Genomic DNA, 12,807 nt, shown 5'->3' with positions numbered 1-12,807 from the left:
CAGATCAGTCCTCCCGAGAGAGTTTAGGGCTTGGCGGCGGCTCCGTATCGTAAAACGCGATGAATCTTTCTCCCTGATTTTTTTCTCCCCGAACACGAATATATGGAGTTGGAGTTGAGGTCGGTGGAGTAACAGGGGGCCCACGAGGCAGGGGGTGCGCCCAGGGGGCAGGCGCGCCCCCACCCTCGTGGATAGGTGGTGGGCCCCCTGGCCTTGATTCTTTCGCCAATATTTTTAATATTTTCCAAAAATAAGTTCCATGGAGTTTCAGGTCATTCCGGGAACTTTTGTTTCTGCACATAAATAACAACATGGCAATTCTGCTGAAAACAGCGTCAGTCCGGGTTAGTTCCATTCAAATCATGCAAGTTAGAGTCCAAAACAAGGGCAAAAGTGTTTGGAAAAGTAGATACGACGGAGACGTATCACTCAGCCATAGGTTCTATAAAGTATGCCATGTTGTGTACCAGATCTATTGTGTACCTCACCAAGAGTTTGGCAAGAGGGTACAATAGTGATCTAGGAGTAGATCAGTGGACATCGGTCAAAATTATCCTTAGTGGAATAAGGAAATATTTCTCGGTTATGGAGGTGATAAAGAGTTTGTCGTAAAGAGTTACGTCGATGCAAGCTTTGACACCGATCTGGATGACACAATCTAAATACATATTGAAAGTGGGAGCTATTAGCTAGAGTAGCTCTGTGCAGAGCATTGTAGACATAGAAATTTGTAAAATACTTATGGATCTGAATGTGACAGACCCGTTGACTAAAATTATCTCACAAGCAAAACATGATCACACCTTAGTACTCTTTGGGTGTTAATCACATAGAGATGTGAACTAGATTACTGACTCTAGTAAACCCTTTGGGTGTTGGTCACATGTTGATGTGAACTATAGGTGTTAACCACATAAAGATGAACTATTGATGTTAAATCACATGGCGATGTGAACTAGATTATTGACTCTAGTGCAAGTGGGAGACTGAAGGAAATATGCCCTAGAGGCAATAATAGTTATTATTTATTTCCTTATTTCATGATAAATGTTTATTATTCATGCTATAATTGTATTAACCGGAAACTTGATACATGTGTGAATATATAGACAAAACAATGTGTCCCTAGTACACCTCTACTTGACTAGCTTGTTCACCAAAGATGGTTATGTTTCCTAGCCATAGACATGTGTTGTCATTTGATGAACGGGATCACATCATTAGGAGAATGATGTGATGGACAAGACCCATTCATTAGCTTAGCATTGTGATCGTTACAGTTTTATTGCTACTGCTTTCTCCATGACTTATACATGTTCCTCGGACTATGAGATTGTGCAACTCCCGAATATCCGGAGGAACACTTTGTGTGCAATCAAACGTCACAACGTAAATGGGTGATTATAAAGATGCTCTACAGGTGTTTCCGAAGGTGTTTGTTGGGTTGGCATGAATCAAGATTAGGATTTGTCACTCCGTGTATCGGAGAGGTATCTCTGCGCCCTCTCGGTAATGCACATCACTATAAGCCTTGCAAGCAATGCAGCTAATGAGTTAGTTGCGGGATGATGTATTACGGAACGAGTAAAGAGACTTGCCGGTAACGAGATTGAGCTAGGTATGAGGATACCGACGATCGAATCTCGGGCAAGTAACATACCGATGACAAAGGGAACAACGTATGTTGTTATGCGGTTTGACCGATAAAGATCTTCGTAGAATATGTGGGAGCCAATATGAGCATCCAGGTTCCGCTATTGGTTATTGACCGGAAAAGTGTCTCGGTCATTTCTACATAGTTCTCGAACCCGTAGGGTCCGCACGCTTAACATTCGGTGACGATCGGTATTATGAGTTTATGTGTTTTGATGTACCGAAGGTAGTTCGGAGTCCCGGATGAGATCGGGGACATGACGAGGAGTCTCAAAATGGTCGAGACGTAAAGATCGATATATTGGACGACTATATTCGGACTTCGGAAAGGTTCCGAGTGATTCGGGTATTTTTCGGAGTACCGCAGAGTTACGGGAATTCGCCGGGGAGTATATGGGCCTTATTGGGCTTTAAGGGAAAGAGAGAGGGGAGGCTGCGCCCCTCCCCCCCCCCCCCAAGGCTTAGTCCGAATTGGACTAGGGGGAGGGGCGGCGCCCCCTCCTTCCTTCTCTTCTCTTTTCCTTTTCCTTCTCTCCTACTCCTACTACTTGGAAGGGCTCCTAGTTCTACTAGGAAAGGGGGAATCCTACTCCCAGTGGGAGTAGGACTCCCCTCGGGTGCGCCATAGAGAGGGCCGGCCCTCCCCCTCCTCCACTCCTTTATATACGGGGAGAGGGGCACCCCTTGGAGACACAACAATTGATCATTGATCTTTTAGCCGTGTGCGGTGCCCCCCTCCACCATATTCCACCTCGGTAATATCGTAGCGGTGCTTAGGCGAAGCCCTGCGTCGGTAGCATCATCAACACCGTCATCACACCGTCGTGCTGACAGAACTCTCCCGCAAAGCTCTGCTGGATCGGAGTTCATGGGACGTCATGGAGCTGAACGTGTGCTGAACTCGGAGGTGCCGTACGTTCGGTACTTGGATCGGTCGGATCGTGAAGCCGTACGACTACATCAACCGCGTTGTGCTAACACTTCCGCTTTTGGTCTACTAGGGTACGTGGACAACACTCTCCCCTCTCGTTGCTATGCATCACCATGATCTTGCGTGTGCGTAGGAAATTTTTTGAAATTACTACGTTCCCCAACACCATCACCATCCAGCAAGCCTACGATGGGATTACTCACGCACGACGGTGAGCATCATGAAATTGGTGATGGAGGATGGTCGATGATGACGATGGCGACAGATTCCCCTCTCTAGAGCCCAAAACAGACTCCAGATCTTCCCTCTCGAGGAAGAACAGGGCTTGGCGGTGGCTCCGTATCGTAAAACGTGATGAATCCTTTTCACTAATTTTTTTCTCCCCGAACGTGTATATATGGAGTTGGAGTTGAGGTTGGTGGAGGTCAAAGGGGCCCACAAGGTCGGAGGGCGCGCCCCCCACCCTTGTGGCCAGGGTGTGGGCCCCCTTCACTTGATTCTTTCACGAATATTTTTTATTAATTCCAAAACTTATCTCAGTGAAGTTTCAGGTCATTCCGAGAACTTTTTATTCTGCACAAAAATAATACCATGGCAATTCTGCTGAAAACAACGTCAGTCCGGGTTAGTTCCATTCAAATCATGCAACTTAGAGTCCAAAACAAGGGCAAAAGATTTTGGAAAAGTAGATACGATGGAGACGTATCACGGCCCGAGGTGCCCGCCACTGAAGGGTTTCATCACGAGCCCAGACTTGGAATAGTTTACCTGTGGCGGACGAGGCCTTCTGCTCGCCACTGCTCCACACGTAGCTGTGACGGGCAACTTTTGTCACCCGTCACTACTTGTTCTCAAAAATAGCTGTGGCAGGTGTTCCGCAGCACCCGCCACTCATTAGGGTTCACCTATAAGCCCTTTCCAAGTAGTGAGACGGTGATGGATACTATAATATCGAGTGGGCCCATTGAGTATCTCTCCATCGCTGGAGGAGCAAATCCTAGTCTTGAATTATCGAGTCCCTTGACATATTTTCCTATGTACCCGAAAGTTCCCGCTATAATCATCACTGCCATCATGATGTTACAGATAACGTTAAGCAACCCCGAAGTAACCATCCGGTATGAAGGTCCAGGATATTCCCATGGTCTAAGGACTTGAGTATACATTAATATCGGCGACATGGTGATGACTGAATCTTGAAGTATATCATAAGTTGGGTCTATCCAACACCATTGTTTGGCCTCTACTTTGTTCCAAGTATTGCCGATATCCTTGTTACTTAAACAATTCCCTATCATTGGGAAAATAGGATCATCATGCAATACATGCGTAGTCTTAGAGGCGAGACAAGTAATCTACTTAGTGTTTAAATCTCGACACATGCAAGTGCGGTTTCCTATGACTCTCATATCCGGGGACCATTGCAATTACAGCACAAAAATATAAACCTAATTGTGAACATGGAAATAAAGAATAATATTTTATTATCGCCTCTAGGTCATATTTCCAACAGTTGTTGTTTGAGGGAGTAACATGCGAAAGAATGTAGTGTGGTTGCTTGTGAGGAAGATGAACTCATCGCAACATAGTTGGAAAGCACACACGGCCACACATATTGTGCGAAGAACAAGAATTTGAACAAAAATGGTTCCACCAATGTTTATATGCTATTTTATTAATCCATAGACACACATGATACATTACTAGATACTTAGCCAAACAACAACATTGTGAATCCCCCATAGTCTTAGAGATCTTGCCCGTATTGAAGCAGTAACAATCATGCATCAATATTTTGGGAGAAGCTGTATGTGAAAACCACAAGGAAACTGTAGTCCAGGAGAAAGCACCATGTTTCCTCCCTTGATGACTTTCCAACTGTAGAAGGCGCACAAAATTTTAAAATTTAGAGGGTAAATATCTATGTAAAATAGTCTCACAAGGAAAAAATGTATACAGTCCTACAACTAAAAGAGCTAATGTTCATGTGTTTTTGATAGAGTAATGCATTCCCATCATGTTTCTATTTCCTTTGTACTTAACAGATTGTGGATGCTCTATGCTAATTACCTCCATGGTGATAACTAACCTTTAATATGGGACATTGATCCTAGAGGTTATTTTTTGGACAAATCAAATCCGTCTATTAAGAAGTAGTTGTGAGCTTATAAATGTGCATGCATACTAGTTTGCACTAAGGATTTCGTGACGCTAGCAACTTTGACAATTGATTATTATGAATGTGAAATGATCATAAATTTACATTGTTAAATGATGTTCTATCGATAACTAATAATAATTTTTTATCTAATCAAATACATTTTTGACTAATTAGTGTCTATGAAAGAAATTTGACTGCATGGTTACAACAAAGTCATATGTCTTGGAGCAAGTTGTAATGATTTTAGATCATAAATAGAAACTTTCCATATAATATGTAATGGCAATGAAAAATATATACATCTTCTAATTATCCAATTATTTGATCAGGCAAATAAAATATGCCTATTATGGAAATATATAAGAACGTGTGATACAACATAAATTGCGTCAATGAAGTTACAAGCACCCTCCTACTCATCATGTTAGCACACGTACCCCTTTCCCGGGCATTGGACCCTCCATTAAGGAAACATTTTTATTTTTCTTCTTCTAGTCTGGCTTGAAGAACATCGAGGCCTCCACAATAGGATTATGGTGGAGACAAGCAATCGAGGATCTATGTGTAAGAGGAATGGGCCTTATAATGTTGAGCAGGCGAACCCGAGAAAGAGTGGGGAGGGGGTGAAGGGATGGGTGGCTATTTAATTTTATGTTTTCATTTCATTTCTATTGTTTTCTTTGATGTCTTTTTTATTCCATTTTTAAGTATGTTACCGAAAACCCATAATGTAACATTGGTTTTATGAAGTGATTTTTCCTTTTTTTCTATACTAGAACTATTTTATTGAAGTATACTACAAATCTTTGTGTAGCACACTAGGTCCACTTTGAGTAAGATTTGATGGCTACATATATATCTTCTCCCCAAGAAACATAGTAAGTACTGACGGAGTTTAACACCTAGTGTTGTGATTTATACACAAGCAAAAATCTAGAACTACATGAGTATAGACTCATCTCTCTATTATTAAATAAAAGGTAATCAATACTTACTATTGTTGGTAGACTAACCATTTATTAATATTTTTAGTACAAGAAAGAGAAATTCACCTGTATTTAGTAACTAAGCAATGTAGGAAGACAGCCATTTCTAGCTTGGCAAAGTCGGCACCAACACATAACCGCAGCCCACCTCCAAAGGCCATGAACTCCTTTGAGGAGCCACCCATTGGTTCAGTAGTATCCTGTGTAGAAAGTTTTCACTAGGTTTCAGATAGAGTTGCTTTTTGCATAACAGTTACTCCTTTCCTTTGTTTGAAATATTCTTAGCAATCCCCTTTTTGGTGCTTCGGCAAGAAAGTATTGGAGATAAAAGAACTAAAAGCCATGTATTCTCCTACATTTTAATTCCTATTTTCCATACTATAATTCCATGTTGAATTTTTTTCCAGCACTCCTTATGCTTAATTATTTTTCTTTAAAAAATATAACTTTACTTAGTTTGAAGGGTAATGATCATGAGCTACTTTTCCTTTCTTGGAAAGGTTTTGACCTACTTTTTTGTAATAATATAAATTTCCAACTATATGTTGTGGATGCACATTAAATAATAACATAAAACCAGGTTAATATCTAGGAAACGTTATGATAAAATATCATGTATTTTGGAAACAATGTATACCATTCAACCAAAGTTTGTTGCTTTATGATAAAAACATATGTGTTGTTTTATTAGAATTGACATGGAACATCCCTTTGAAATAGACAAATGTTACAAACCTTCCACCTCCAAGGATTGAATGCATTGGGATCCTTGTAAATAGTAGGATCGAGATGAATGCTAGAAGGACTAACCATGATCTTTGATCCTTTTGGGATAGTGTAACCTGCACATATACAATACACATTAAGACATCATTTAGTTAAATTGTTGCAAACTCTCTCTCCCCCTCCTCGCGCGCTACCCTCCTTTTGATTACAAGGAGGGTGCACACACTGTACTATATGTGCACACATAAATGAATTAGAAAACCGCCCATGAATCTCTCATAAATATATGATTTGTTACTCCTAATATCCTACATGTTTTGTGCCCTTAGAAAATCTTCTCACCTTTTATATGAACTTCCTCTGTTGCTTTTCTAAACATTACGGGAGCAATGTTAGCTAGCCTTAATGCTTCATGTATGACCTACAAATAACAATGACGCAGATGAAATAGTGCCACTTGTACAAGTGCCCATGTCATTAATTATACAATAAGAATAAATCAGCTTATATGTGTGTATGGTTGATGTCATGAAAAACAAAGACCTAAGAGAGACAAACTATATACATGAGATGTAAATTTCATGGACTTGTATTCCTCCCATGTGATTTCAGAGTCAGGGTTGGCCCTTCTTTTCCGGATGTTGTTGTGCTCCTCCTGTAATTGACAAATCTACCTTAATTAGTCATGTTTATACATGAGTTACCCAATTACACACACAATATTTTCTTGGATTATGGGAAGGAAGGCCTTTTGGTGTTGCCAAGTGTAGTTTTATCGACGTGCATTTCACATGATCTAAGGGGTCTGTAACATACTGGGTATATGGTGGTAGTAACACACATATACAAGACCACTTAGATGTAATGGCATATGAGACATAGGTGTAACTACAACCTAGGTATTTCTTATATGGATAATCATGTATACTTTGTTCTGTAATTATGTATGGAAGTGTTAATGCTAAATTAGCGCATTGTGTGTAATAGAATGCACAAATGCGGGTGTATGTCTAATAGTGTGGGTGAAGAATACTAGTGTGTACGTCTCAAGGCAAATATTTTTTCTAGACTGTTTATTCAAACGCTTAATTGGCTATTATTAAAACACTTAATTAGCTACTTCCCTTTTTCCACACTTACTGTTAATTCTTGCAGGGCCTTGGGATCACCGGTTAGAAACTTAAGTGTAGCAGTTATCCCAGATGATGTAGTTTCGAAGCCCGCGAACAACAATAAGAAGAGCAAATCCAATGCAATTTTCTCGTTCATTAAAGTCTTCTTATCCTTCAAATCATCGATCAAGATATCGATAAAGTCAACACTCTCCCAACATGTTGCCTTCTTCCTCTCGTTGAGCAATTCTTTCAAGATCTTCATGACATTCTTCCGGCCCTAGGCAACGAGGGAACCATACATATAAGACAAGATGATTTTTTTGAATTGTGCAATCAAATATATTTCAAATTTATGCATTGAAATCAAGTGCACGGGCACCATGGAGCCCCAATTAATTAGGCTATACACACACAATTTTCTTACTACCGGATGCAATTGTTTTTTGAGGGAATAGTATTGGGTGCAATTCATCTGACATATTGTTGTATATTAAAATACAGTGGCGGCTACAAAAGAATAGGTCAGAGTGGTCTTGTATGTATTAATTTATTTGTGCTATGATATGGAGAAATATGTGGCTGGTAGTAGTCGCTAGTTACCTGCATACATTTGTAGAATGCTGTGCCAGGAATGTAAAGTGGAAATGCTAGTAGTCCTTGAAGAAATGCATCAAATTGCTTCCACAGCTTCCCATCTGAGCTTGAGGAGTCATAGCTGATTAACCGCTTTGCCGTGATGCTGAATATCATCTACGATAAGGAAATTTTCGAGTTACTTGAATCATCATGTATACGTATAAGCTTTGCTAATTAAACAATAGTATTATGAAATAACATGTAGTATATCCTAATTAATCAAGTTGTTCAGCTTATACCAGAACACCATCAATATAGGGAAAGGGATAGGAGGACGTACACTAGACGTTGCCTCTTTCACTTCAATACTAGGATGACCGAGCCAGGAGAGTAGGCTGGCCTGGGCCGTCTGTTGTACTTCGTGGAGCAGAACCACCCTGAGGTTTTCTGGGCCGAAGAGTCGAAGTACCAGAGTCCTGAGGTGCTTGTGGAAGGTCCCGAGCGTTGCGATAATGCAGTCGGCTCCCATGATTCTCATGAGCGACTCCGGATACCAGATTTGGAACAACTTCTCCTCTTTTTGGAACACCAAGTTGTTCAAATCTTGATCCAGGGACACAATGAGGTCTTCACCGATCAAATTTGTCCTAAAAATTGGACCATACCTGAAATTGCAGCTCTCCGAGAATTTAGTTTGATTGTTATACAACGTTCGGGGTAGTTCATCCATCTAAAATGATAAACATCCGAGTAAAGACCGACTTTATAGAATTGTGTCAGATCATCGGTGATTATTTCATTTTTTATGGAAAAAATAACTAATCACTGTATTTGTAAAACTTCTTTTTTGTTATTATCAACATATAATATTGTTTTCTCCCCACACATGGTAATCTCAAAAAACTCATGTCATTGTATAACTGGTTACGTGATTCCCCGCTTTAGTTATCAAGTAATTAATCCTCGGTGGTGACCACCCTATAATATTATAGATTTATGATGATATGTAAGTATGTCCAGAAAAAGGTGAAACATAATGTCTTCTTGCCATACTTGTTTTGCTCGATGGTGAACTGATGAGTCATGCATGAACCTACCCATACGATTGTAGATCAACATTCGCAAAAAAATAGAAGAACAATTCAGATCAACCTAGAGCACCTCCTCGCTATATGCACATAATGAAGGGTTAGTAAATCCTTTTCATAAACACATCGGCTCCAACATTATAACTAGTAGCACGATACTCATATATACTACCTCCTTCTGGGTTTAAAAAGCCCACACATATTGCTAGATCGACAATTTGATCAACATCACACAAGTTATATCTCTAAAAATAGGTACCGTCAGAAACTTTAAATGTTATATTTTATAATGGTAACTTTTGTGAAATATAATTTATATTAGATAGATTTAACTATTGATCTATGAATACTTATGAGCCTTTGAAACCGTAAATGTTGTCGTAACTTATCCCAATGGGGTGCAACATTGTTGCGTTAGCAAAAAAAAAGGAATCGACAAAACAGACCATGAATCCAATAAATTTTTGGACTGGGAAAATGTTTTGAAATATATAATTTGGTAATTAATGAGTATGTTGTTAGTAGTTTGCAGTTTCTTGCTATCAAATATTTGGAATGCAGGTAGAGGTAATCTTTGCTAAGCACAAGTTTGGTTCATAGCCACGTCTTGTCAAACTTTGACACAAATTTGAGTACTGCAAAAAATAGTCAGGCGGGTGGCTCTGGATTTTCTTTCTACACTCGCAAGGTGACTAGGAAAAAATCTACCTCCCCTTGATCTCTATCGACGAGCCCATGGGTTCGCCTCCCCTCTGCATGCTACTCCGATGGCCGGTGGTGGGGAGGGGAATACTGGTGCCCTTGCTCCGGCTAGGAGATAGGCGGGGTTTTAGTCCTCGCAGGGGTGACCTCGGACGGATGGCGGCGTTTTTTCTTTGAGTCGGTCTTCCGGGCTCTGATCCTTCTCAAGTTCGTCCGTCGGGACGGATTAGATGGAGCTCTGCTATAGATTCCTAACAGCTCCTCGGGGCGGTGAGGTTAGGGTTCGACGTACGCATGCAACAACGAGATTTGGTGTCAGGTTCTTCAGATTGATTCAATGATTGAACTACGACGACTGCAAATCCAGGACGATGGTCCTTATGGGCACGTGCACGAAGACTTCTCAGCTGTCATCGACAAGGTAAGCCTGGCTCCGATATAGGAGCAGCAATAGCTCATTCTGGCGGAAGCAATGGTCGTTCGGTGGTTCATGGACCTCAATGTAATTTTTATTACGTGTAAGATGTTTTGTGCTTCCGGTGAATCTCTATAACAGATCAGATCCTTTTCGCAAAAAAAAAATTGACACAAAGTTTGGAAGCACTATTAGGCTATTGTTTGTTTAATCAAATCAATGTCTCATATCTATTATGTACTCTTACCTTTCATCTGAAAAGGGGAGGTAGGAGGGACCACACTAAAATTTGCCTTGTTTAACTACCTCAACTGCGACTTGCCGCACTTCCTGAACAACTTGTCCCATCTGTCATACACCCATTACCTTCAGTAGAACTTTGCCTTACTTGCCGCGAGCAATTTATTCACCGTAATTTTCTTGACCTACCACTCAACCACAACTGGGCAAAAAAGGCAAAATATGGCTGCTAACTAACCATGTGCGGCCTCAACCTGGACCTCTCTTCGTGCATTCGATGATCTTTGCAAAATCACCCATCACATCTTTAGTTTAGTTTTTTCGTATGGATAGAGTAATTTAGTTTAAGGTTTGAGATCAAGTAGAGGTAGGATTAATTAGATATGACATGGGTTATTATTTGTTAGTTTATCGGAGCCAAGACAATTCGTCAACATTGTACCAAGGGAGCCGGTATAGTTTCGGAGGTATAAATAGTCCCTCCGTTCTATAATATAAAAGTATTTTCGACATCAACCTTCTTCCCAAAATATAAGAGCGTTAAATGTGCTTGCAGCGAACGAAATATTGAGTAAGAGGGCCTTTTCTTCATATTATTGCAATGGTTAATAAAGGAATCGCCCTTTTGATCTTCAACGCCTATCTATTTCTTCTATTTCATCACCGATTGCTTATGAGAGCAGCATAAACATTTACTACTGTACTCTACTTTCTTTCCAGGTTCCTTGGTCGATGCTACATCATACTTTGTATCACAACAGTTAAACGCACCCAAGCACCGACCAGGTAGCTCCGTTTACCACGTGCCGCTGCTGCTGCCCCTCCTTTTGCATGTTACAGGGCTCTAGAACATAGACCGGTCTATATGTCACAAGTTGAACTTGTTTTAAGAGTTTATAGGACAAAATATAGCCAAATCAAGTTTAGCATGTACTCCATTGATTTCAGCCGTTGGACTGTATTTCAAATAGGTTTAAAATACTAATAAGGATGAGAGCGTATGTCTTATTATGATTGCTTTGGTTATGTAAAAATAATTTGATTTATAATAGCGAAAATTATATTTCTTTGAAGATTCTTTTCTACTGTGCACACTCGCTTCGTACATGGTTTACGCTACACCGAACACTAAAAATTGTTCAAGGCGGTGTGTATGCCTATGAAGCGGGTGGTCAGAGAGTTTTTTACCCAACATGGATAGCAGCATAATCTCCGGATCAGTCCACCATCTGTTTTGACATAAGCATAGTGTTGGCCTATATGACTACTGTTGCGAATATGCCGTTTATTTTATTTTATTTTTGTCAGACCGTTGGTCTTTGACTCTGTGCATTTTACGTATGCAAAGGTCGGGTGTTGCTCATCATACTTTGTATGATCTTGATGCTTGATGCTACATTTTGAGTTAACAAGAGTGCCCTTTATCAGAAAAATTATGACAAATTGTTCCCAGTGAAATTCATGTGTCGTGTATAAGAAAAATCCATCAACCGCTTAAAAAGATCGAGAGTTTACATGATTTTGCTACGCGTAACAACAGGTTTTTTGTTAGCTGCGTACCAGTAGCAGTCAGACGTTATGAGGGGTAGGCAATGCATGCATGCACGACTAAACTGATTAGTAAGAGTAATTACCTCTCCAGACGGCGCTTCAAGAAAGGGGTCAGCTCGAGCGATGGGCTCCGGGCGAAGAACTCGAGCGACTCCCCGAGGACGGGGAGACCCCGCGACCCCGGCGGCAGCACCGCCCCTGCTTTGCATGGTGCACCCACGTTCCATCTAATGACCAAATGGACCAACCAGGCAGCTAAGAGGGCCGCCATGCCCACGAGAACAACCCAAGGCGTGGCCAGAGCCACAGGGATAGAGACCGACATTTGCATGTGTGTTCACTAGAGCTCTAGCTGGGTTTTGGCTTACCGTATCACTCCTGCATGTGATTTATATAGACAAATTTGCAAAGTTGCAAGCCGTCAGAGGTACAGAAACCCGCGGCCTAGCACAATGCCACACTCCGACCCCCCTTCTTCACGCAAGAGCGTGCTATGCATGGGACAGTTCTTTATGCTGTTTTAAGAAAGCTCAAGTTTTCTTCTTTCTTTGTCGGCGATATATGTGGACGTCGATCCGCAATTAGTATCTTGAAATTTCTTACTTTCCGCTGCAACAAGAATATATTAAGAGCATGACTTGACAAATCCAGGCCCATATACAT

The 12,807-nt window shown here is 40.8% G+C and overlaps 1 protein-coding gene across 1 annotated transcript; it reads right to left on the bottom strand.

Annotated features, from left to right (window-relative positions):
- Positions 1-4,154: 4,154 nt before the first annotated feature.
- Positions 4,155-12,520, bottom strand: LOC109742145 (cytochrome P450 87A3). Its single transcript, XM_020301221.3, has 9 exons — positions 12,228-12,520; positions 8,489-8,813; positions 8,173-8,322; positions 7,598-7,849; positions 7,023-7,112; positions 6,800-6,878; positions 6,467-6,573; positions 5,798-5,931; positions 4,155-4,462 (listed from the first exon to the last, which is right to left on the bottom strand). Exons 1-9 carry the CDS (start codon positions 12,473-12,475, stop codon positions 4,372-4,374), a joined length of 1,476 nt encoding a protein of 491 aa, XP_020156810.1. The 5' UTR covers positions 12,476-12,520; the 3' UTR covers positions 4,155-4,371.
- Between the last annotated feature and the right edge of the window lie 287 nt (positions 12,521-12,807).

Source organism: Aegilops tauschii, chromosome 2 (assembly GCF_002575655.3).
Source record: "Aegilops tauschii subsp. strangulata cultivar AL8/78 chromosome 2, Aet v6.0, whole genome shotgun sequence".
NCBI lineage: Eukaryota > Viridiplantae > Streptophyta > Magnoliopsida > Poales > Poaceae > Aegilops > Aegilops tauschii.
Note: the sequence above shows the minus strand (reverse complement) of the source record. Positions and strands in the feature narration are given on the sequence as shown.